Here is a 24,535-nt window from a genome sequence, read left to right on the forward strand (position 1 = left end):
ATTTGAAAATAATTACATGTCTTGATGGCCACATCACTCCCCTTCATATACTGAAGGTCATAATTTGGTAACCCTACATTAAGTGAGCTGGACATGTTTTATGCTTTCAGTCAGTCTTGATTCAGACTACAAGCCGGCGTGGAGTAGTTGACAGAAGGAGAGGGTATGCCCAAGTTCACATTCTGCATAACCAGGAAGGTCACTTGGAAGTCTTGTGTTTGTGATAATAAACTCACCTTTTTAACACAGTTCAAATCTGGGTTTAATGTGGGTTACCGAAAGTGTGATTAGGAAGGAAGCTCGGATTATAAACCACCTTGGCATTAGTTCACACAATCATGCTAATGTTGGTAACCCACATTAAACCTACATTAGAATGATTGTGTGAACTTGGCCAATGTTTTTTCAGTGAGTTTGTGAGGATAAAATGAAATACTAAGCATCCCAAACTCCTAAATGCAATTGGATCCTAAAGTGAAGAAAAGTTGTGTTATTGAGTCAGTGTCCTTCCTGGTGACCGTAGAGCCATGTGGTTTTCTTTGGTAGAATACAGGAGGGGTTTACCATTGTCACCTCTCACGCAGATTGAGATTATGCCTTTCAGCATCTTCCTATATTGCTGCTGCCCGATATAGGTGTTTCCCATGGTCTGGGAAACATCCCAGTGGGAATTCGAACCGGCAACCTCTTGCTCGCTAGGCAAGTTACTTCCCCACTGTGCCATTAGGTGGCTAGATATGTGATAAGCATTCAGAGCTCCCTGTAGCCTCCTCCCCACCCAGCTATTCCTTTTACTTTTCACCAGAATTTGTGATTGTACACAAGTCTAATAATTGACACTGCTCCCGAATCATGATTTTATATCTGGCTCTTCCGCTTAGCTGCTATTGTGCACCTGGCTCCAGTTGCTGAGCCTTGGTGTACTACTAAAAAAATACAAAGTAGATCCCACAAGCATCAAGTCTTTCATCTCTGCCTTACAATCTAAAAGACAAGGTACAAAAGGAATGGGAGAGGGAAGAGCATATTTGAGTATGAAAACTTTATTGCTGATGTATACCAAAGTTGCTTGATGATTTGACCAGGTGCAGAAGTAGTTCTGAAAGCAGGGGAGCTGAATGGTAGATTCGCAGCCAAACCTATGGAGCGGGCTTCACACTCTCAGCTCTCCCTCAGATACGGCCCAGTGGAATGGCCACTAAGGGCAGCAGGTGACACGTTTTCCAAAAGCTGCACATTCACTGGACAAAGAATTTGAAAAGTGTGGAAGTGTGATTAATGAATTTAGTGAAACAGTTAAGCAACTTGTCACATGAATACTGGTGCTTTCATGTTGGATAGTGAAAATCTAAAATCAGTTGGAATGGGTAGACCTCCAAAATGTGCATATGGTCTCATTTTGTATGTATCATGAAGAATTTGTACAAATGCTGGCAAGTTTGCTCTTGCTCTACTATTGTCTTGCTGTGCTTTCTTAGTACAGTACAACTGGTTTTCTCGCAGCTTTTCCATTTCCCTCAATATTACTCATCCACTGGTAACTGACAGTTCTAGTTCTGCTGAGGTTCCAGTCTCAAGAGGACAGCTTTTCTTTTCTCTTGCTGTAACTTTTATGGTTATTAGATAGTAGTGGTAGTTGTTAACTTGCTTCCTGTTACTCAGCCAATTGGATATGCCTGATGACTCCTGAACCTGCCTTTTTGTTTTCTGGCAGAGCTTCCGTGCCTTTAGCACCTGCACAGAAGATACAAATTCTGCTGAAGAAGCTAATTGTATCATTTCATCTCCATGCTGGAAACACAGGATTTCTTTTGAAGCTGTCAGAGGCACAGGAGCTCTGCCAGGAAAAAAGTTGGCAAACTGACTGGATCCTCCAGGAAGGAGGATAGCCTAGGGCATTTGGAGGAGCCGTTAACAAACTGCACCAAGGCCAGCCAGAACATGAAGGGCCTTGTGTGAGACAGTCTTTTAAGTTTGGAGTGGGGGGGGGGGAGAAAATCTATATTGGAGAAACTGTTGCACTGGAGGAAGACAGGAACCTTAAGTGTCATCCAAGGGAGAGAAATATTGTATACTGGAAAGTATACAAAAGGTGCATAGGAGGAGAGTGAGACTAAGGTTCAAACTAGGTGTGACAGGTGCAGCCCTGTTCACGTGTCGTGGGTGTGCGTGGTCTGAGTCTGTTTTCTATTCCAAAGGGAGCTTTCAGGTAAGGGGTGCTGGATGTCTACTTTCTTTCTAAGGAAAAACTTGAAATATCAAAGGTAGCAATGCAAGCCAGTTCAAGGCACCTTTCTGTTGGCCAGGCTGCAGTGTTTTGTTCTATGCACCATGGTTTCACTTAGTGACAAATCCACGTTTCTGCTGTTGAGAATGAGAATCCCAGTTCAGCATAATTCTAGCATGATGTGATTGGTTACTGCTCCTCGGGCTACCATTACATTGGTGATTTTAGTGGAAACCTACAAAGACTGCCTCTTAAGTTTGCCAGACCTGACTGCTCTTCTCTTCACATGTGTGGGTTGCACATCCATTCACTTCTGCTGTTAGGCAGGAAGTCAAAACGGGCAGTTTCACAAGTGTTAATTAGTCCTTACTGGGCAGGCCCTCCTTTGCTCACAGTGGCTCATCTAAGACTAATTTGAAATGGTAAGTGACATGCTTTTCAGTCCAATTTGTATTCAAAAAAGGACCTTTTTTCCACTGAAAAGGATGTAATTTTGTCTTGACAGAAGCATGGAGAACAAGGGCCAAAATTTTAAATAAAAGGCATTTAAAACATTGTTAGTCCTGATAGGCTTAGTTTTTCCAATCTGACTGCTGTTGGTGCCAGTGAGAGCATTTTTTCTGGAGTAAATAGCAGCCGGATTGGGTCCTCCCAAGGTTAAAATCCCCATCCCACCTGCCATAGTCCTGATTTCCACGGGGTTTCAATCCAGCTACTATTGACTAAAGGAAAGCTAAGCCTGTCAAGCCTAATAACACTTTAAGTTATATATGTAGTTTGGCCCTGAGATGCTAGGATAGAGAAAGAGAGATGTTTTGCATTCTTCTGATTATAAACACAAGTCTGTTTATGACTGTATTGGTAACTTTTTAAGAGCTCTTGTGATTTTATAATCTTGCCCTGATTCATAGTTGCAGAACTAAAGTTGTGTTTTTCAGGCCAGTAGCCTGAAGTGTTTTTTGCTGTTCATAAACTTGATTACTATAAAATTCTAGGAAACTGAAAATAATGCTTTAATTTCAAATAAGAAATTGGCAATGGATGGGAGTCTACAGAGAGAGGGGGAGAGGTGTTGAGATTTTTTTTTTTTTAAAGTATAGCATTTGGATAAATCTTAAACCACTCATCTCTTCCCTTGTACCTTAGAGTGGCCCTCAACCTGGAAGTCCTTCCTTTTATTAGGTTCTCCCTACACCAGGCTAGGAATTGTGAAGGATCAGATCTCTATTGTCATTCCATAATAACCATAACTAGATTGGCATGCTGGTGTCTAGAAGACCACCTTAATTATGCAAAATGGTGTTTTCCTTTCAGAATGTTTAGAGATTTTGCATGGGTTGTCATCTTTATATCCCATCCTTTCTCTGAGAAGCTCAGAATGGTCCTTTTTATCCTCACAATAACCCTGTGAGGCAGGTTAGGTTTAGAGAGAGAGAAACTGGTATCCCCATATACCTGGGTAAAGGGGTGCAATGCACGTTTGATTAATTTGTTATGTAAATAGATCATTAAGCACCCAAACCAAGGTATGAGCTTCAGCTCTACAACAGGCAAACAATGTTTTATTGCTGCTTGCTTTTGTTTGCCATCTGCTGAGGACTCAAATTCACAAGGTCATAAGTTCACTCCTGTTGTCATGGTGCAGCAGCCTCTTGAGGCAAAGCAGTGATATCACTGTGGTTTATCAATGGTTTGTGAATTCAGACAACTTCAGACATCAAATGGAACCACAGTTAAACTGACATCTCTGAGAGCACACACACTTCCTCCCCCCATCCCCATGCAAGCATCCTCTTCCTATCTAGGTTAAAAATAAGCTGAGAATCATCTGAACCAACCAATCTTAGTTCATTCAACCCTATTTGCTTCAAATATGCTGAGATATGTAACTTTACTTCAAATCTTGGGTTTAGATCTTGGCATACTTAAAGTGAGTAGGCTAGAATAAACCAAGATTGGTCAGTTCAGACATCATGAGGCTGAGGCTCAGAGGCATTGTGCAGAGCCTGGTTTTAACCAAGGTTCCACATTATGTTTGAACCAGCCCAATGTGAAGCTGTAGTTAGCGCTGTGGTTTGAAAGCCTACTTCAAACCATGAGTTCAGATTCTCTTTTGTTGGCTCCAAATAAAGCATGGTTGATGGGCAAGATTGGGTTCAGATGTGATGTGAAATGATGGTTTAGCTAAACAAGCCATTCTTTAGCATTATGTCTGAACCCAGCCAACAGATGTGACAGCCCCATGAGGCACATTTCCCCATTTCCTGCAATATGACAAGAGCAGCATACTCATGGTAGCATGGTGTCAATTTCACTTTCTAGATAGCTGGTGTGGAAACATATCCAAAAAGGGGTTTCTCCATCACATTGTCCAGAAGGAACTAATTTGCAACTGTATGAATGGCCGATTAGGTGGAGTTAGTATAATGGATAGGACTTGAGTGCAATTACGTCAGTAGTGTGGTGAGTGCATGTTTCAATGTGTCTTTATGCCATATTTGGATAGTTTTTCTGGCTAGAAAATGTTAGGAGTGTTTGTTTTAAAAGGCCATTATAACATTTCATACTTTTCAGTGGCTGGCCTTATGGGACATGGATTTGATTTCTAGCCAGTGCATACATTTAGAGTATATAATTGCATGGATAGCACCACAGTCATAAACATGCTTACTTGGAAATAAGGCCCATTAATTTCATTAGAATTTTCTTTCAAATATATGTGTTTTAACTTTGCAGGTTTTTTCCAGAAACCTTTCTATTATACAAATTATACAAGGTTCAGGGGGTGTTTCTGGTTAGAGCATTTAATATGTTGGGGTCTGGAAGACTGGGATCCAAAATTGATTTTCCATGTTTGACTGAAAAAATGGAGAGCAGCTTTATAAAAATATCCCTGTACCAGAACACCTTTTGGAAAGGCTTTGCCATAAAAGGTGATGTGGCTACAAGGGGAGTCATATGTATGTACTTGTCAGTGAGTCAACAGAACAGAACCTTAGCAATGCAACTTGACTGATGTGTTGTGAACCATTCTTAGTCTGGAGCTGGAAGACTGGATATGAAAAATTCTTATGTAAGAAACAAGAAAACCACCCCACCCTATGTTTTGTATGGATTAGTGTGTCATAAACATCACAAAGCAGATAATTGAATTATTGTGCAACTTAGAATCATGTAAAGTAAGTGTTCAGCTAATTGTCCAGCTTTGTCTTGGTGAGAATTCTAATTTTGTGGGTGACGGTAGCTGCTAATAAAATTGTGTAGTATTTATACTACACAAGTATAACATGAAACTATCCAGTTACTCGTGAACGTTGGAAAAATATCTGCAAATGTACACATGAACTCTACTCAAATTCATAATAAATGAATCAATCTTTAGTCCTCAAGCTCTGACCCTCTTCACTGCATAATATTTACTAGGCTGCACAACTTCTTACCCACCAAGCTGAACACGGGCCATTAGCCATGTGTGACCACCCTCTAGGATACATTTTCCTGTTGTTGCAGTCCTGGATAGGGAGGAAAAACAAGTTGTTTAAGTGCTTCACTAGCCACAGCAATGGTTGGTGATTATGTTCAACCATAGGGATGTGCATGAAACACATTTTGTGTTTTTGTTTTGAGCTTGAAACATAATGCAGATGGCCAAAACGTTTTGTAGAAACCACGGTTGAACCAGTTGTTTCAGCTAAACAAAACTCAAAACTTTCCAACCATAGGGTAACAGTGGGGAAATTCGAAACACCACATTGTTCCCCATGGGTAGCTCCTAGGGACACCAAAGTGGGTTGTGTGATAGGGCATGATAGTATCTATGGGGGTTTGGGGGAAAGGTTAAAAATATATTTAAAATCACTTGCGCATTTCTTTTGTCGGGTGGGTTATAGGTAGCATCCATCACGCCCTACCACACAACCCACTTTGGTGTCCCTAGGAGCTACCAGTGGCAGTCCCTAGGAGCTACCAGTTTCAGGTTTCCCCACTGTTACCTCCTCCCTCCTGTCCCAAATGACTTCATGCCCCCATCTGTAGCCTGTTTTGAACCCTTCTCCACATGCGGAGAAAGGCCCATAACGGACTGCAGACGGGGGCGTGCAGACACTTGTTAGGGAGGAGGGGAGCTGGAATGGGCTCTCCCTCACTGCCACACCAGGCAGTGGTGTTGTTTTAAAGGAAAAAGGACCAACTTTCCCCTCATCCCACCCCCACCCTCCACACTGCAGCTGCTACCGCCCCATCCCACCTCTAAGTGGCGTTTTAAAGTAAAAGGGGGGACTTTCCCCTCAGTCCCCCCCCCCCCCGCATCCGCCACTGAGCTCCCGATAAACAGGTTCGTGTCAGAAAAAAATAGGAGGGGAAAGTGATTGTGTGCCAGCCACAATCTGGGTTGAACAGTGGAGGTCAACCCAGCTCGTGTACCCAGCACTTTATCAAGGATGGAAGAAAAGCACCTCCTGTCGCGTCCCACCCAGATCGTGACCACTCCCCACTCCTCCCCTGATTTTTGCTGATTCGTGACCCTTTCTTGGGAGCAGTGCTCCTCCTAACCAGCTGTTGGTTGTAAGAACCAGCCTACTGTAAAGGGAATATCAGTGTTTTTTTCCACCTTGGGGAAGATGTGAAGAGGCATTGGGGAGCCTGTAAAGTCTCAGTTAGCATTGAGGAGACTGCTAACTGAGCAAAGAGGCACCTTTTTAGTGGTGATTCTCTTTATTGGGCAGGAGGAGAGCAACTAGCCCTATCCAACCTCCACACAGCACCCCTCCAGGGGCTGTTGCTGGTGTCCTTATGTTTCTTTTTTAGATTGTGAGCTCTTTGGGGACAGGGAGTCATTTCAGTCATTTTATTTATTTATTTTCTTATTTTCTTATTTACTTCTATGTGAACTGCTTTGTGAAACATTTGTTGAAAAGCTGTATATAAATATTTGTCGTATTCATTTAAATCGTATCTTGCTATTGAAATGCTTAAACCTTAAAAATATTCTTATAGAGCAATTTCATCTTGGCCAGATTCCTGATATATCACAGAACAGCTTTGAAACAGTGAGGCTATTCACACGATTGTACAGAATTGTAGATTTTCTACAATCGTGAGAACCACCGGGCTCGGCTGCGAGCCCAGTGGTTCCTGAGCGGGTAACCCGCCCCTTAACCCACCCAGGTTTGCGGAGCAAGTGCTCTGCAAACCTTGTTTTTTTATCGTGAGTAGCCACGGTGTGGCTGTGCACCGCAGTTACTCATGAGAAGACCCCCAGTGGGAGGCTGCAGCCTCCCAGCTCGGGGGTCTCCCCAGTATGCCCTGTGCAGTTGCGCAGGGCATACTGGAGCTTCTGGGGTCCACACAGCCCCCGAACGCCCCAGCCCCCACCATCTCCGTCATGGAGCTGGCAGTTGTGTTGGCAGCCAATCCGGCCGCCCAGGGCTCCCGCCCCGCTCACTCTTACAAACCGGGTCTCACTAATCGTGAGACCCGGCTCAGTGTGTTTTTTGTTTCTTGAATAGGTTGCCAATAAATAAAACATTAATGTGCGTTGCTTGGGTTCTGCTTCTTCTTTCAGTACTCCGACTATAACCAGAAGAAAGAGAACTTACATGAGAGCATTAAGAAATCAAAAGTTGGGCGCCAAGATACTGTAAGTTTTATTTGTTTCACAATAAAGGAGTTTTAGTTGGAAAGCTTCAAGACACTAAAGGTGGAAGGTGGTGGGTTGGTTTTGTTGTTGTTTTTGGGTTTTTTTAATGGAAGTGGAGTTGGGAGCATGACCAGTCTTTCATTCAGTTTCTTGAAAACCACCTCTAACACTGATATTTGGTATATTCTGTTTTGGGGGTGAGGGATCAACACACAAATATATTGGTCTGAAAGCTGATAGGTGCATTCTTCCTTATAAGGCTTGCCACATTTGCAAATAGAGTTAAATGATCAGGGTGAAGCATTCTTGCTCCTGTATTGTTGTGAACTATACCTGGTTTCGCACTCTGTACATGCTCAGAGGGAAAGCGGCAAAGTCACATCATACACAAACTGAATTGGTTCTTGGAGATGGTGACCATGTAGGATCTGGGCGCGCAAACAGAGATAGAGAGAGACACACTCAGAAAGTTCAATGGGCTTTATTGTAAAAAAGTTGCTCATCAGGACAAAATAAAAACATGTTTCCGATTCAAGGTGTAGTGTGATGTGCCTAACTAACATATGTGTGTGCACTTAAATCTTCCTAGAGCCTAATACAATTCAGATACAGACAGAAAAAAGGGGGGGGGAGGAAGGCTAAGGGCTGGTATGGTTTGGGGGATCAGAAATTAGTAGGGGGAGAGGTGAAGGGGGGGCAGGAGAAGGGGAAGGGATGAGGGGACCCAAGGCTTGCAATGGAGCAGCATATTACCAGGATCAGAGAGACTTGAGAGCGGTGGATCTCTTCAGCTGAGACAAGAGGCTTCTTGGCTGGAGACAGGAACGTTTTGCAGCTGCTCAGATCACGGCTGAAAGCACCATGGCTGGGGAGTCTTGGCTTCTCACTACGCGGTAGAAGTCACAGACAGGTAGCGTGTATGCCCGTAGGCACAAGACTGCTCACTCTCTGTCTAGTCGCCTCATTCTTATACTGTATTTTCCTTTGATCTGTTCAGAGATCTATTCAAATCTCATCTTTTCCTGGCTTCCCCAGAAGGGGTGACAAAGCTGTTACTTTCTGGACAATGTCTTTTAATTATTCAGGATATTGGCCAGTTCAGACAAATCTGAATCTCATCTTCTGCAAACTGTGCACTTGGAAGGGTGCTGGAGGGGGAGCAAGTGTTAGTAGAAAGACTAAATCTACAGGTGTTCTTCTAGGGTGGAATTTCTATAGACAGCAACTGAACGATCCCCTGTGGGCATAGTAGGGCCATCATTGACAATGATTAGCATAGATTTCTTGCACAGACATTATCTGATAGTGAGTTACATTTTAACATATTGATTAGCTCAGGCCCGGCCCTTTGTGTTTTCTTAAGTATCCAGTTCAAAATGCAGTGCTGGAATGCGCCTCTCCCTTCGCAGAGCAGGCAGTTCACCCAGAGTTCAGGAGTTAATTCATTTCTTAATATAAAATGAAATCAGACACAGGCCTATATTTCACCATACTTCTGAGTTGGTACCTCTGGATCTGATATGCTATAGACCGTTCATGACAGTATCATCCTTTGGCACCAAACATTTTAGGGTTGCTATTCAGTGTGTCTGGTAAAGATGCCAGTGCAAATGTTTAGGGCCAATATAAAACTGGAAAAGGCTCGGACATTTGTGAAGTACTCTCAGACTTTAAATGCACATTAGGTTACAGTCTGTCCTGTAATATCAGTGTCCCAGCTACAGATATAGTGCTTGCATATTTAAAGAGAAAATGGTATAGTACAACTATGTTGTTACAGAGTAATTACCACCTTTTAATAATACTTTTAATTTTTTTGATTCTCCCAAAATATACTAAATCCAGGAAGAACGTGCAGCACTGATAAAGGAACTTACTGCCCTTCGACAGAAGAAAGACCAACTGAAGACAGAAATAGATAAATACAAAGAATGTGATCCAGATATCATTGAAGAAACCCGTAAGTTGTGTCTATAGTTGCTTTTAACATGCTATACATTTTGTTAACAATATCTGAAATAGTGTAGAATAGCATCCTTGAGTAGCTTAGGTTTACCTACTAAAGCTGAGCTGTAGAAATGGTGGTAGACAAATATGGCCACTATTTTTAAAAAATAAATTAAAATCAGTTGACTTGGTTGTGGCAGGGCTATGTCTGATATCTGGAAGAATAACCTACCACATAATTTGTTGGTGATAAATATTGTAACAACAGTGTTAATGGTCTGTGACATGCTATATAATGAACGTAAGAAAATCCCTGCTGGATTATACTAAAGTAGCATCTAGTTCAAAATCCTGCTTTCCATGATGGCCAGCCAGATGGAAAGCCCACAAGTAGGGATGTGCAGAACCAGTTGAATTGCAAACCGGTATACCGCAAATGGGGCTGGTTCAAGTGGTTTGATCACAAACCGGACTGCCCTTCAGGAAAGGGGGATGGTCTGAAATCAAACTGAATCGAGCCCGGTTCTAAGCAAACTGGTTCAGCGGTTTGGACGGGCATCTATGCAACTGGGTGGCGAGACTGATTGATTGATTGATTAAGTGTCGTCAAGTCAGTGTTGACTCTTAGCGACCGCATAGATATATTTTCTCCAGGATGATCTGTCTTCAACTTGGCCTTTAAGGTCTCTCAGTGGTGCATTCATTGCTGTTGTAATCGAGTCCATCCACCTTGCTGCTGGTTGTCATCTTCTTCTCTTTCCTTCCACTTTTTCCAGCATTATGGATTTCTCAAGGGAGCTGGATCTTTGCATAATGTATCTGAAGTATGATAGTTTGAGCCTGCTCATAGTTTGAGCCGGGTGAGAGGTACATTTTTAAAAAATGAATGAGAGGAAGGTGCTTACCACTGGCAGTACCACCGCATGTGGAAGCTGCTTGGCTGGAGTAGCTGTGTTCTTCCCAGCAGCTCGTGCAGAAGTGGCGGTGCAGCTGTGGCACTCACCTGGCCTTCATGCATGCATGGAGACCAGGTGAGTGCTGAAGCCGTGCTACTGCCACATGGGCTGCTGGGGAGAGTACCGCTGCTCCAGCCAGGTAGCTTCCGGGTGTGGCAGTACCGCTGGTGGTAAGCAGCTTATTCTCATTCACTTTTAAAAGTGACTCTTGCTGCTCCCCCGCCCTGCTAGCCCCCCTCGAACCAGTTCAACTGAACCAGTTCATGGACCTGCAGTTTGGTCCAAATTCAGTCCGAACTTGGACTGAATCACGAAAAACTGTCTACTGTTTTTCTAGAAACAGTAAAACCCTACTCACAAGCAGGATTTAAGATCAGTAGTTCTCTTCCACTATCTTTCCCCTGCAACTGGTATTCCTTGGCATACTTCCTCTGAATCTGGAGTATCGGGCGTAACTATAATAAGGCAAGGGGAGAAAGTTGTCTGGGGGCCCACTGCCTCAGGGGGCCCCCCAGAGGCAAGTCACATGACTGACTCCCCTAACCGCACACCCGCCAGGGCTTCCTTCAGTTGTATTCATCCTCCGAAACTGATATGGGTGTTAAGACCTGGAGCTACCAGAACAGCATGTCTTTCTCTAGTACCGTTAAATGACTTGCATCATCCACAATTTACAAAACCTTTTAAAAGGTTCTATGGATGTTCTATTGTGACACATAGGTGAGCCCATTTTAAAATCTTGTCTCTGGGCCCACTCCAACCTTGCTTCGCCCCTGGTATCCATATAGCAATAGCAATAGCACTTACATTTATATACCGCTCTATAGCCGGAGCTCTCTAAGCGGTTTACAATGATTTAGCATATTGCCCCCAACATTCTGGGTACTCATTTTACCGACCTCGGAAGGATGGAAGGCTGAGTCAACCTTGAGCCCCTGGTCAGGATCGAACTTGTAACCTTCTGCTTACAAGGCGGCAGTTTTACCACTGCACCACCATACCCATCATGACTCACAGTAGCCAGTGTTAAAACCCTCCTCTCTGCACTTGTCTAATTCCCTTTTAAAGCCATTTATGCCAGTGGCCATCACCAACTTTTGGGGCCTCAAATTCCATAAGTTAGCTAGCGTTCATATATGAGGTTGGGATTTGTTGCTCCAGTGGGCATCACTTTATTTGGACTGAATGTCCAAATAAGTCAGCGTGGTGTTAGTAGCTAGAGTACTGGACTAGGACCGGGGAGACCTGAGTTCAAATCCCCATTCAGCCATGAAACTAGCTGGGTGACTCTGGGCCAGTCACATCTCTCTCTCAGCCTAACCTACTTCACAGGGTTGTTGTGAGGAGAAACCTAAGTATGTACTACACCGCTCTGGGCTCCTTGGAGGAAGAGCAGGATATAAAATGTAAAAATAAATAAATAAATAAACAAACAAACAAATAAATAAATTTGTGAGCTGTTATGGTTTAGTGAGTAGAATATTGGAGTTTGATGTGGGAAAACCAAGATTCAAGTGTTCCTGCTCCTTTTTCATCTGCGAAACTTGCTTGGGTAGACTTTGGTTAGGCTGAAATACAGTCACAGCATTGTTGTGAAACAAAACTTGTTGCTTCTGGGAGGAACAATGTGATGCATATGTAATGAACTCCTGAGAGAGAAATGATGGGGGGCATGTGTGACCAATGATTACTGAACAGGTGGATGGAAGTGCTAGAGACTCCGTGTAATTGGTTTGTTCACCCAAGAACAGCATCAGTTAGAGCTGAATTTACTCTCTAGTACATGTCCTAGTGCCATATTTTGGAAGCCCTCCTTATGTAACTGTTTTTCCTCTCCTCTGTTTATCCCTATTGTGTGTGTGTGTGCGTGCATGCGCAGCAGGGAAATGCTTGACTAACAAGCAGAAGGTTGCCGGTTCGAATCCCTGCTGGTACTATATCGGGCAGCAGCGATATAGGAGGATGCTGAAAGGCATCATCTCATACTGCACGGGAGGAGGCAATGGTAGACCCCTCCTGAATTCTACCAAAGAAAACTACAGGGCTCTGTGGGCACCTGGAGTTGAAATCGACTTGATTGCGCACTTTACCTTTACCTTAGAGACTTTGCCTACACTTCCAGGCACACTAACAACAGAGGTGTGCGAGCTGGCTTGTGTTGTGTGCTGCTCCAGAGTGAGGTGCACATGAACTCATTTCATTTGTGAGGAGTTATTTCCTAGCTATTCTCTTTGGGGTGTGATTAAAACCTTTGGGCAAGATGAATTTTGGAGGCCTGTGGGATTTTCCCTTCATTTTAGTTCTTGAAGGAATTTAGTAATATGCATTAATTATGGTATCGTGTTTTGAGCCAGCATCTGTGGAGGTCTTCTGCAAAACTGCATAAAACAGTGCATCTGACTACTCCCAAGAGCAGTATGTATTTAAATACTGCTGTATAGTTGCACCTATGTGAGGCTGTATTGTTGAAGCATTGGGTCTTTGTGAACCTTTAAAAAAGAAAGAAAGAAAGAAAGTCTGTCAAGTCCCATCAATGCTGGCTTCCCATGTCCCTTATGGAAAGGTCAGACTGTCAAATCTCATCAGTACATAAGTACTGTCTCTCCGAAAAGTGTCTGATAGGGTTTGTCAGGACTAAGTAACAAAAGACTTCTGTCAACTCTACACAAATACATTGTCTGCAACCATACTAGGCTTAGTTGTGCTGCCCACACACTATTGACCTATTTGGGTTCCCTCTTTTTTCGTAAAAGAATTTTGCTTATTACTCAGCTGCACAGTCGACGGTAGAAGATGAGCAGCAATTCTGTTGCTGGTATTTTGAATCTGTCTTTTGCCTAGGGTGACTTCCAGTTGTTTCCATGTAGATCCCTCTTAGATTCTGTTGAATGCATAGAAAGCAGTTTCTCTCCATTGTTTCATATTAGCATAACAAGCAGCATAGTCAGCCTTATCTTCTGTGCATCACAAACTGGAAGAGAGCAGAGGAAAAGGATCTAACCTGATCCTGTCCATACAGAAATAACTTGGGAAATGTAAGTGTGGAGGATGCTGGTCTAGGCATGACGTGTTCAATGATTGCACATGGTATGGTCACAGAAATCAGAATCGGCTTTCTCTTTAAGGTTGCTGTCTCCTAGAGCTGCAATGATCAGCTTCAAATGAGTGAACAATGCCTATTAAGATCTCAGAAGCCAAAACAGTGGTCAACCAAAATGGGGAATAGATCTAGTCTTGCAGTAGATAGCATGAATAATCCCCTTTTGCTAAGCAGAGTCTGCCCTAGTTTGCATTTGGATGGGTGACCACATGTGCGTGCTGACTACTGTAAGATATTCTCCTTAGGTGAAAATGCTCAGTAGTAGAGCATCTGTTTTGCCTACAGAAGGTCACAGGTTCACTCCCTGGCATCTCCAGGCAGGGCTGGGAAAGACTCGTACCTGAAATCTTGGAGAAGCCACTGCCAGTTAGTGTTGACAGTGCTGAACTAGATGGACCAATGGGTCTGATTTGGTTTAAGGCAGCTTCCTCTGATCTTAAGGGGGGTTTCAGTGCTCTGCATAGCTCCATGCCAGTTCAGAATTTGCAGGGTGATACAAACTAAGCACACTTAAATATACTGGCTTTACTTTCTATAATTTAATCTTGTTACAGAATTTGATGAGAATTTGGGCAAAAACAACAACAACAAAAAACCCTACCTACCAAGTCTACATTCTGCATCACACAGCTTTGATGTTTTCCAGTTGAAATTCTGGCACTTCATCTGATGAAATGTGGTCTTTAAAGCTTTTAATGTAAACAGGCCTCACTATGGGTGTGGCAGGGCCGGATTAAGCTAGTGTGGGGCCTGTAGCATATGTTATAAAGGGGCCCTAAATTTTTTTTAAAATGCACATAAATATTAAAACGTAAAATATTTACTTGCATAGTAAAGTAATTCAATTTTTTCATTTGCTATATTTTGGAGTATGGGAGACCAAGCCACAAACTCACACTTACTACAACAACAGTGAACATTTATATACCGTTTTTCAATCAAAATTCTCAAAGTGGTTTACATAGAAAAATAAAGAGTGGATAGATGCTTCTCTGTCTCCAAAGGGCTCACACTCTAAAAAGAAAAATGTGGTAGGCACCAGCCACAGCCACTGGACAGATGCTGCACTGGACCTTCTCTTAAAATGCACATTTAGCAGAAAAGGGATATTTTATCTAACATGGACCAGATAAAACAAGTAAAGTTTTAACTTTAATTCCCAGTTGGAAGCTGGGTGTGCGGGGCCCTCAAAAACGTGGGGCCCGTAGCAAATGCTACATTTGCTACTACGTTAATCCGCCTCTGGGGTGTGGCACTTGATACTGAGTCTTAGATTGAGTTTACCCCTACTATATTAGGCTGCTTAATCTTTGCCATCACTTTGCTGTAAAGTGCTACACTGCATTGCCATAACCTATTTGATTACCATACTGTCATGTAAAGAGTTTTCCTTGTTATAGAGATGCAAAAAATTCTGCTCTAGAATTGCTCTCTTAACTTTCCCCTTCCCACTTGTGTGACATGGGTATTGCGTTCAGTGGTTAGTTACCTATAGTGTTAAGCTTCTAATGACCTATAGATCAGATGTGGCTTTTTACAGTAATCATCTTGCTATTTAATTAGAACTTGACTCATTAGGAGGGCTGTAAGAAATGTAGCCCTTGTAAGTAACCATTTCTGAAGCTCAGGGATGTCAAAAGACAGAATTACTGCATGGCAGTAATATTTTCTGTTGGACAAAAAAGCTTATCATGTACTGTTGGTAATTCGAATGCCTTCTGGTCTCCAACTGGTATTGGTTGGAAACTCCATGCAGCCTGTGTGCTATGAGTACAACCTGCTCATTCATATTGGCCCAAGCCACTTCTTGTTTTGTAAATTTGACTACTCTTTCTTTAACTCACTGAATGCTTTTCTCAAGGTCAAGACAGGAGTCTGAGGTTCCTGTTTTGCAGAAGGTTTCATTTTACACCCATTTCACTGTGACTGGCTTTAACAAATAAAATGTCAGCATTGTGCGCAAATACTTCTTGCTGGAAATTCAAATGAAGCTTGCTTTTTAAGTAAAGTAAAGTGTGCCGTCGAGTTGGTGTCAACTCCTGGCAACCAATACAGGAGTATGAGATGATGTAGTATGAGATGATGCCTTTCAGCATCTCCCTATATCGCTGCTGCCCAATATAGGTGTTTCCCATAGTCTGGGAAACATAGCAGTGGTAGGGGGCAAATATCCTGCCTGCCAAATGCTTCTTAGCACAAGGCAAGAGAGTTGCTGAGGATTAGGTATCTACCTTTTCTCATGACCTTTTGCTAGTTTTGGACATTGCTCTCCATAATCATATTCTTTACAGAGCTGATCTTCTATATCCTCCTTGCAAATAGAGTTGAGATGCTTTCCTATGCCAAAGTATCCAGTTCAGATATACTGTCTAATGTTGCTATAGTTGTGTTCCATGCTACCCACAATCCCAAAACTTTCTCCTTCTGAACTTTGCAAAGGTACTTTCATTTCCTGTTCCTCCTCACAAGGAACATCCCACTAAACTTTACTGAACTATCATACCTCTCCCATACAGGACACTCCCCTGATTCTTACTTTTCCTACTGCTGTCAAGAGTTGGCCAGCCAGTGGCACTGAAAAAATTGTCCTACGACCTGCTCTCCATCTAGACAAAGCGTTGATTAGTGCAGGCTCAGACAACGGAATCCTGCTAGTGTGTGAAAAGCTAGTAAAATCATACTTGGGAAAGCACTGTTCCGGTGCTGCTTATTGATGTCTGGAAACACCCATCATCTCATAATACATGAATTGCTTTTCCACCAAAACGAAATTAAGTGATGATTTATAGATCTTTTTTTCATACTAGAGTTGGGGATGTGTTATGTTTAACCATCTTGTTTTGACCACATTGCTAATTTAATTTTTACTTCTGCAGTTGAGACCCTGCAGTGTGAGTTTCTTCACTCTGTATTTTTGGCAACCAGCTTGTTTTTATATTCTTCTGTCAGTTTATTATTTCCTTCTGCTAGTAAAGTAAGAGAGACATCTTTGCTACACCTCCACTCTTGAAAAGTGACTTGAGATTCTTTCATCAGTCAGTTGATCCCTAGGGCAATCTAAGTCCTAACATCAGAGCCTGGTATCTTGTATAAGGACCCTGCCGGCTCCCTATTCAGAGGCTGGTAACATTACCATTAGCCTGGTAACATTCAGAGCCTGGTAACATTCAGAGCCTATTCTCTTGTGTAAGGACCCTGCCAGCTCCCTATTTTCCCTTGCCATCCTAGAACACATTCTGTATGGTTTTACTGCACCCCGGTTTCTTGCCTCTCTGATGCTTGATTGCTGCTATGGAACTTAACCCCTGCCTCTTTCAGTCCAGCCATGTGCTTCTGGCCTACTAGGACTGACTGCCAGCTTCCCCTTCATCAAAATTTAGTCACCTGCAGCCCAGCTTTTGCTGAGACCTGACACAGTCAAAGCTGAGGAATCAAGTCTAGAGAGGGAGATGCTGAAGTCAGCTACTTTCTGCCTAACGGCTAGATGACAGAATAAATCAAGAGGAGGAAGAGACCAAAGTCCCAAGCCAGGACAAACTTGAGAAGATCAATATAAATAACTTCTATACAAGAGGCCAGAGACCTGTTGTCTGTGCCCGACAGCCAATCTAGATAGAGGCTTACCCCCACCTATTGTAGAGACCGATGTAGCCACCGCAAAGAAGGAAGACAAGGCAGCAGAAGGAAGTGTGTGTGTGTATGCCCTGCTTCAGTCTTGGGCCACCACTGGCTCCTGCAGTGACAAGATGTTGTACAATTTACAAACAAGATATTGTACAAATTACCTCTTCTAGCTGTGCAAAGAGGCACTTTTCAAAATGACGGCTCACTTAGATTCAGCAGCAGCGGCAGAGGAATAGTCCTTCTTCAACCTAGCATAGTGTCCCTCCCAGTAGCTGTTGCTGGTGTCTTCCTTGTGTTTCTTTTTAGATTGTGAGCCCTTTGGGGACAGGGCACCACTTTCTTATTCTTTTTCTCATTGCTTTTTCTCTGTGAACTGCTTTTTGAACTTTTTGTTGAAAAGTGGTCTATAAATATTCTTAGTAACATTTCATGATTTTTGTTATTAAGCTTTCCCTTTTTGGGTGCTCCATACCTTCCCTTGAAAGACTTGGGAGAAAAGTGTTGTATTTGCCTGCAAAGAGGGAGCTGGTTTACTCCACTAGAAGATTTTGCATTTACAAAGACTCTCAATACATATGCGTAATACATTAAGTGGCTCATTCACTCCCCGGCCCACACAGTCCTTGCCCCTATTCAGAACTCTGACTTTAAAATCACTGTGACAGTGAGGAGTCTCCTGGAAAGCTGTTTAATGTCTTGCAGCCTGCTTAAAGTATTGTATGCCAGCTCTGGAAACTTATTACGTGTTGACAGCACAGTTTAAAAAAGAAAAAGTAGAAAGATGGTTTCCAGTTCCTCTTTCTATATCACAGAAATAAGACAGAAGCCCATTTCCCTTTCTTCTTGATCTTTTTAAAAAAAGATGTACCATTCTCAGGAGTGTAACTTTGCATACTCTGAAATGTTTCATATTGCTGATTACTGTGCTTGGTATCACATTATGTACTCTGACTCTCGTGTGTGGCAGCAGTTCATTTTGCAAGTTAAGTAAGTCTTGTCTACAGTACAGACTTTGTAACAATGAAACGTTTTGTGTTGCCTTCATTCTCAGCGTCCCTAGAGATGAGCTTTATGCTGTGCATTGGCCACTGCCAATGAAAAATTCTAGGCAAGCACTGGCAAGACAGGGGCGTGTGTGGGTGTGAGAAATATGACAGCTCTTTCAGGGTTTCAGCATGGGAAACTGTCTAAGTCTATATTCACCACAGAGGTGAAAAGGAGAGTGGAAATACATGCTTGCTTCATATATACAGCCCCCCCCCCCCGCCGCCACCACCTTGCAGTATAGACTGTCCCAAAAATATATTTTAAAGACCTATTTGGCAAAAATACAAAAAATAAAATTAAAATAAAATTCCTGACTATATTTTTTAATGGTTTCTTAAGGCTGATTTTCATATTTTAGGTGTTTTCCTTACCCCATTAAGTAATTTTATTTGCATTAGTAGAGAAATGTCAGCTTGGAGCTCATGAACCTCAGCGACAGCAGGTCTTGCAATCTGCAAGTTGCATATCCTGACCATGGTGGTTACAGTGGCTAACATCAGTAATGGCTGATCCCTCAGATAAACCACCCTCGTGAGTGAAGAAGCTGATTAGAAAAGAGCATATGAACTGCCTACAGTGTGTTTACTGCACTTGTTTGTTTTTTATACTGGGAATCTAATCACAAAGTGAAAGGTTGAATTCCTGTTTCAGGGGTTTTGCAGAGCCAAAACCAAACTTTGATTCCACATGCCATCTCTCAGTCACAGGAGCACATGCTTTCCCTTTCCACACAAGCCTTGAAAGAATCCTGCTTCTAATCTTTGGGATTAGAAAGAAGCCACGATTGGTTGTGAAATCTGAACCAACTAATCCTGGCTTAATCTATCGAAAATTGCAAAATAAACCACAATCTTAACCCAAAGTTTGAAGTCTGGTTCAGGTCATGGTATACTTTGCAACTTTGCTTAGAGTAAGGCAGGACTCAATCCTGGCTTCTTTCTAACCCCAATCAGAAGTAGAGTTGTGTGAGGCGTTCACAGGTAGGAGAGAGGGAAAACCCATACTCCGAGGCTTGAGGAAAGTCAAGGTTTAATCTTGGCTCCCTGTGATGCCTTACTCAAACCAAAATGTTTGTCCTTTTTCCTTTTATAAATATGTCTGTAGTGAAAGAGGTTATTCCCATGATCCCTGGAAAGCGGGCTAAGGGAGCTTAGCTCGCTTTCCAGGGATCGTGGGAACCACCAGGCTCGCAGGTGAGCCCAGTGCCCCCAAGGCGGCTAGCCTGCCTAATTCCCCCTCCCCTTAAATGAGGTTAACGGAGCGAGCACTCCATTAACCTTATTTGGTTGCTCGTGTGTCACCGCGGCGCACGGCAACACACAAGCTGACTCCTGACCAGGAGGCTGCAAGCAGCCTTCCAGGCTTGGGGGTCTCTCCAGGATGCCTCGTGCGGGGTATCGTGGAACCCTGGAGAGCCAGCGTGGTGTAGTGGTTAGAGTGCTGGACTAGAACTGGGGAGACCCGAGTTCAAATCCCCATTCAGCCATGATACTTGCTGGGTGACTCTGGGCCGGTCACTTCTCTCTCAGCCTAACCTACTTCACAGGGTTGTTGTGAGGAGAAACTTAAGTATGTAGTACACCTCTCTGGGCACCTTGGAGGAAGAGCAGGATATAAAATGTCAAAACAAAACAAAAACAACTTCTGGGAGCTGTGCAGCCCCCAATCCCCGCAGCCCCCGCCAGCTCCATGACAGAGCCGGCAGCCGTGTGGGCAGCTGTTCCAGCCGCCCAGCTATGAGCGGCTGCTCATCTGCGGGGAGAGTGGGCTAAGTCTCCACAAGCCCAACAGAAGCTCTTCTCACAGATCGTGAGAAGACGGAGCCAGAACCACATAAATATAATTCCATTAAATTTAACAATACTTTTCTGGGACTGTTTCACACAGCTGATTCAGACATTCCTAGTGATACACCATCAATGGCTAGTGCCATGATTCTGCAATGGGGTGATTCTACAAAAATATGCCAGAAATAAAGCAAGCTGGGTTGAGGATACCCAACAGAGCCAAGAATATAGGAAACCATTCTATACTGAGTCAGAGCATTGATCCACCTAGTTCAGTATCACCTGCACTGACTGGCAGGAGCTCTCCAGGGTTTCAGACAGGAGTCTTCCCCAACCCTACCTGTAAATGCCAGGTGTTGCATTTAGGAGCTTCTGCATGGAGAGCATGTGCTTAATTGCTGAGTTTTGGCCCCTTCCACAAACGACGATAAGGCAGAAACCCTCATCTCTATTTATTCTCAGTTGTCTGTTGGAAAGAATCCTATGGCACATGACAATAAACTGAGGAACTGGGATTTTTCCTTTCAGTACACTTAGAGAACCCATATCTTCAGAAATATTTTTTTCACTCTTATGTAACTTCTTTAATCTTATTTGAGGGTTGGTTGAACATTAACTTCAAAAGAGCAGTGAAACATGTTCAGGCTGTTGAAACATATGAATTGTGTTCACTAAAGCACTGAGCACTGAAAAATGTAAATTACTTTGGGCCAGTTGCATTATGGGTCTATGAACTGCTTGTACTGAGTTTCTTTTGTGTTTGTTTCTTTCAGGTCAAGCAAATAAAGTAGCTAAGGAAGCAGCTAACAGATGGACTGGTGTGTCTGCATTTACATTCCTTAGCAACATTCCTGCCCCTTCCCTGAGCAAAAATAAACTCAAAAGAAGATTCAATCCATCATATAACTTAAAAAATTGTTAGGTTTTTCCCCCCTCTAGGGAGCAAGTTGGGTAGGTAGCTAACAATGCATAAAATCTTCTGCCATTGATGAAGTTTGCCATTTCTCAAGAAAACTTGATGTAGCTACAAAGCATATTACTTCTGATGGGTGCTTTATTGTAAGCTAATTCTGTTTTCTCCAAGTAATAACCTTAGTCATTACCAAGTATAATTACCACTTTTGTCCAGATCTAAGCCACTGTATATTGACCTAAGCAAGTCCAGTTTGTAAATACAGGCTCTGCATAGAAGGAAAGTTTATTCCATGCTTTTCATTTATGCCTGATTTATAGAGATCTGCCTTTATACACAAACTAACAAAGAATTTGAATATAAACCAGCAAGAGACTGATACAGGTAAACCTTGATGGTGACTTTTAAATTTAATTGCATGGTAGCCCTTGTGTAAAGCAATTGTCTTGTGCACAGTTGACATGGCTTGTTCACCACCAGACATCCCTGTTTAGGGCAGTGGCTGCTGGTATGGGTGGATCAAAGGGCAGTAAGTGAGCTTCAGGTGAGGCTCACTCTCACTCCTCTCGCCCCTTGCATACAGACTGATCATTTGTCTAATTTCCTAACTTGGCAAGCGGCCAGGCTCTGTGCAAGGGGTGAATACTGCAGCCAGGTGCAGCAAAGGAGAGTGAGGCAGCTTGGACGGGCGGGGGCCAGGGGAGAAAAACCTCACCTGAGGCTCATTTAGCCACCCAAGCCCGCCCCTGATCTGGACAAAAATGGCAATTCTACCTTGTAGTGATGACTAAGGTTCCTATTTGGAGAAAACAGAATTAGCTTACAATAAAGCATCCATGAGAAGTATTATGCATTGTATCTACACCTAAGTTTCCTTGAGAAATGGCAAACTTCACCAATGGTAGAAGATGCTATGCATTGTTAGCTACCCCTGCCGATCCACCCCTCCCAGACGTCATTGGTTTAGGAATGTGTTAACATACACGCTATCCAGTTCTGTGCATCTAATCTGCTTTACGCGAAGGTCTTGCCTTGAGCCACATTGCACTATCAAATCTCTCAAGTAACTGCTGTATATACAGGTTTCAGCTTTGTCAGTTTTTAGCCTCCATGAAGCGTCAGAAAGAGTAGAGGAGATAATGCATGCATCCCACTTACTAAAATGATCCCTTGAGCATGCAGCTTTATTACAAATGGTGCAGAATATAACAGAGTAAGAGAAGTTTTTTGTTAAATGAGTAGCTTTATTTCTCCTCGCTGAGCATTCACAATCAATGCTGTTTTAAGCACGGAAAATGTTCTTCTTATGCTAGTCTACATGTTGCTTCATTCACACCCCAAGCCCTTTCCTCAAGATTTGCCATCGATCTGTCCTAAGGTCGAGTTCTGATTACCATGCAACAGTCTTGCTATCACGTGGAGAGTTTCTTCCCCAGATTGGATATCCAGGGGGAGGCAGGTGAGGGAGCTCTTCACAAGACATGCATGGTAACTAGTGCTTGCTATGCTAAAGGAGAGCTGGAGTATCACCATGCGGAACTGACTGGGATGTCAATAAGTCATATGCAAACTGGATCCAAGGTGCTTAATTTGCAGTGGTTTTCTTTAAAATGATTGTTTAAATCAGGGGATATCAATAGGAGATACCTGGAGCCCTCCTGCATTTCCCTGCTGTAGCCATGTATGCTATTTGTTCCGCATCTGAGGAGCATCTGATTGACAGGCTTCAGAAAATTAGCAAGGAATATGATTGTGTAAGGAACTTAGTGTGTTTATGAGCCAGTGACTGCACTAGCCTGTCTCCCCAACTCTTAAATTTATGTTTTTATGTATATATATGTGTGTGCATACACAGAAAAATGTAGACGTTATGTTATGAGACTGGCTACTCCGGTCACTGGCTTACATCCAGATTTCATTATTTATAAGTTTACTTGTCCTACTAATTTCAGTGGGTAACATTTTCATTTGTGTGTGCACATTATATATGCTCTCTCTCACACACTTATTAATCTACAGGGTGACTGAGCTGAAGGTTTGCAACAGAAGGGGTACACTTCTTGTTGTTGTGTTTTTAAGTTTGGGAACTCCCTTATTTAAATAATGGAATAGAACACTAAGTGATTCTAAAAGTTCCTGTAAGCAGAAATGCCTTTTCTTTTAATGTACCTATCTCTTTTCTTTGTCCACAGAAAACATATTTTCAGTAAAATCTTGGGCCAAGCGGAAGTTTGGATTTGAAGAGAGCAAAATTGACAAAACATTTGGTATCCCAGAAGACTTTGACTATATTGATTAGATGTGTTCTATAAGAATAGCAAATAATTGTGTTTGAAGCTTTGTTTTCATTTTGAAGTGTGTTTTCTTTTCCTTCCAACTACTGTTTGTATTTTTATCAATACAACCTGAAAATGCATTGAAAATCTGTTCTTTCTTTCTATTTCCCCCTCACCTTTAAGAATTACTGATAAGGTTGTCTGTGCAGTATAGATAGATGTTCATTGTGTTAATTTCATGACATAAGAAATAGGTGGGGCCCAGAGAGAGATTGGGGAGCCCTCTGGAATACATTGGAGGACATGAAATTACATAAGTGGAGCTGTGAGTAGAAAGTTTAATGTATGAAGTCTGTGCTTGTTTCATCCAGTACTTGTTCATAAAAACAGTAGGTTGGACTACTCAGGCCATATCCTGTGGTTAGTCACTTCTCTCAAGCTATGATTTGGGAACACTGAGCTATTTTTAAAATCCAGGTAGCCCAGATGATACAGATTATACAATTCATAATTATTTGCCTGGCAAGGTCATTGTGAAGGTGAATGCAGTTAAGTGGCAATAAATATTACTTTGGGCAGAAAGTATAATATTCTTAATTTTCAAGGGTCCAGAGAAGATACACATTTATATAGATCAGCTCCCAGTAAGCCTATTCACAGAGTCAAGAATTAGACAGAAATATAAAGGTCTTAACAGAACAGCAACCTTTATTGCATTTGCAACATAATCTAGCACATGGCTGACAGACGGACATGTCCAGGGAGGGGCAGGTGGCAGGCTGTTCCACCTGTAGGCACATAGTAGGCTGTTCCACCCTTCTTAAAGATACACTCATTTGCATCTCACAGAGTAACATTATCTTAAAAGAACTTTACAGGATGTTTATCTTGAGACAAAACAGTACTGTATATGGGAAATAATTTATTTTCTTCCTGAGGAGGAATAGAATTGTAAGATTGTCTCCTTGGTTTCTAGTCTTTCTACAAGACTTGTTTTGTGCAATAAATGCATAGCTATCA

The 24,535-nt window shown here is 42.6% G+C and overlaps 1 protein-coding gene across 3 annotated transcripts in view; it reads left to right on the forward strand.

Moving 5' to 3' along the window:
• Window positions 1-24,535, forward strand: part of MND1 (meiotic nuclear divisions 1) — a 56,092-nt gene extending 31,557 nt beyond the window's left edge. For all 3 annotated transcript variants that reach the window (XM_053253167.1, XM_053253168.1, XM_053253170.1), the window contains 4 exons: window positions 7,791-7,865; window positions 9,711-9,825; window positions 21,100-21,144; window positions 23,432-24,535. In XM_053253167.1, coding sequence (XP_053109142.1) covers window positions 7,791-7,865; window positions 9,711-9,825; window positions 21,100-21,144; window positions 23,432-23,538 — 342 coding nt within the window. In that variant the 3' untranslated portion in view covers window positions 23,539-24,535. The remainder of the gene's footprint in view (window positions 1-7,790; window positions 7,866-9,710; window positions 9,826-21,099; window positions 21,145-23,431) is intronic.

Source organism: Hemicordylus capensis, chromosome 5 (genome assembly GCF_027244095.1).
Source record: "Hemicordylus capensis ecotype Gifberg chromosome 5, rHemCap1.1.pri, whole genome shotgun sequence".
In the NCBI taxonomy this organism is placed as follows: domain Eukaryota; kingdom Metazoa; phylum Chordata; class Lepidosauria; order Squamata; family Cordylidae; genus Hemicordylus; species Hemicordylus capensis.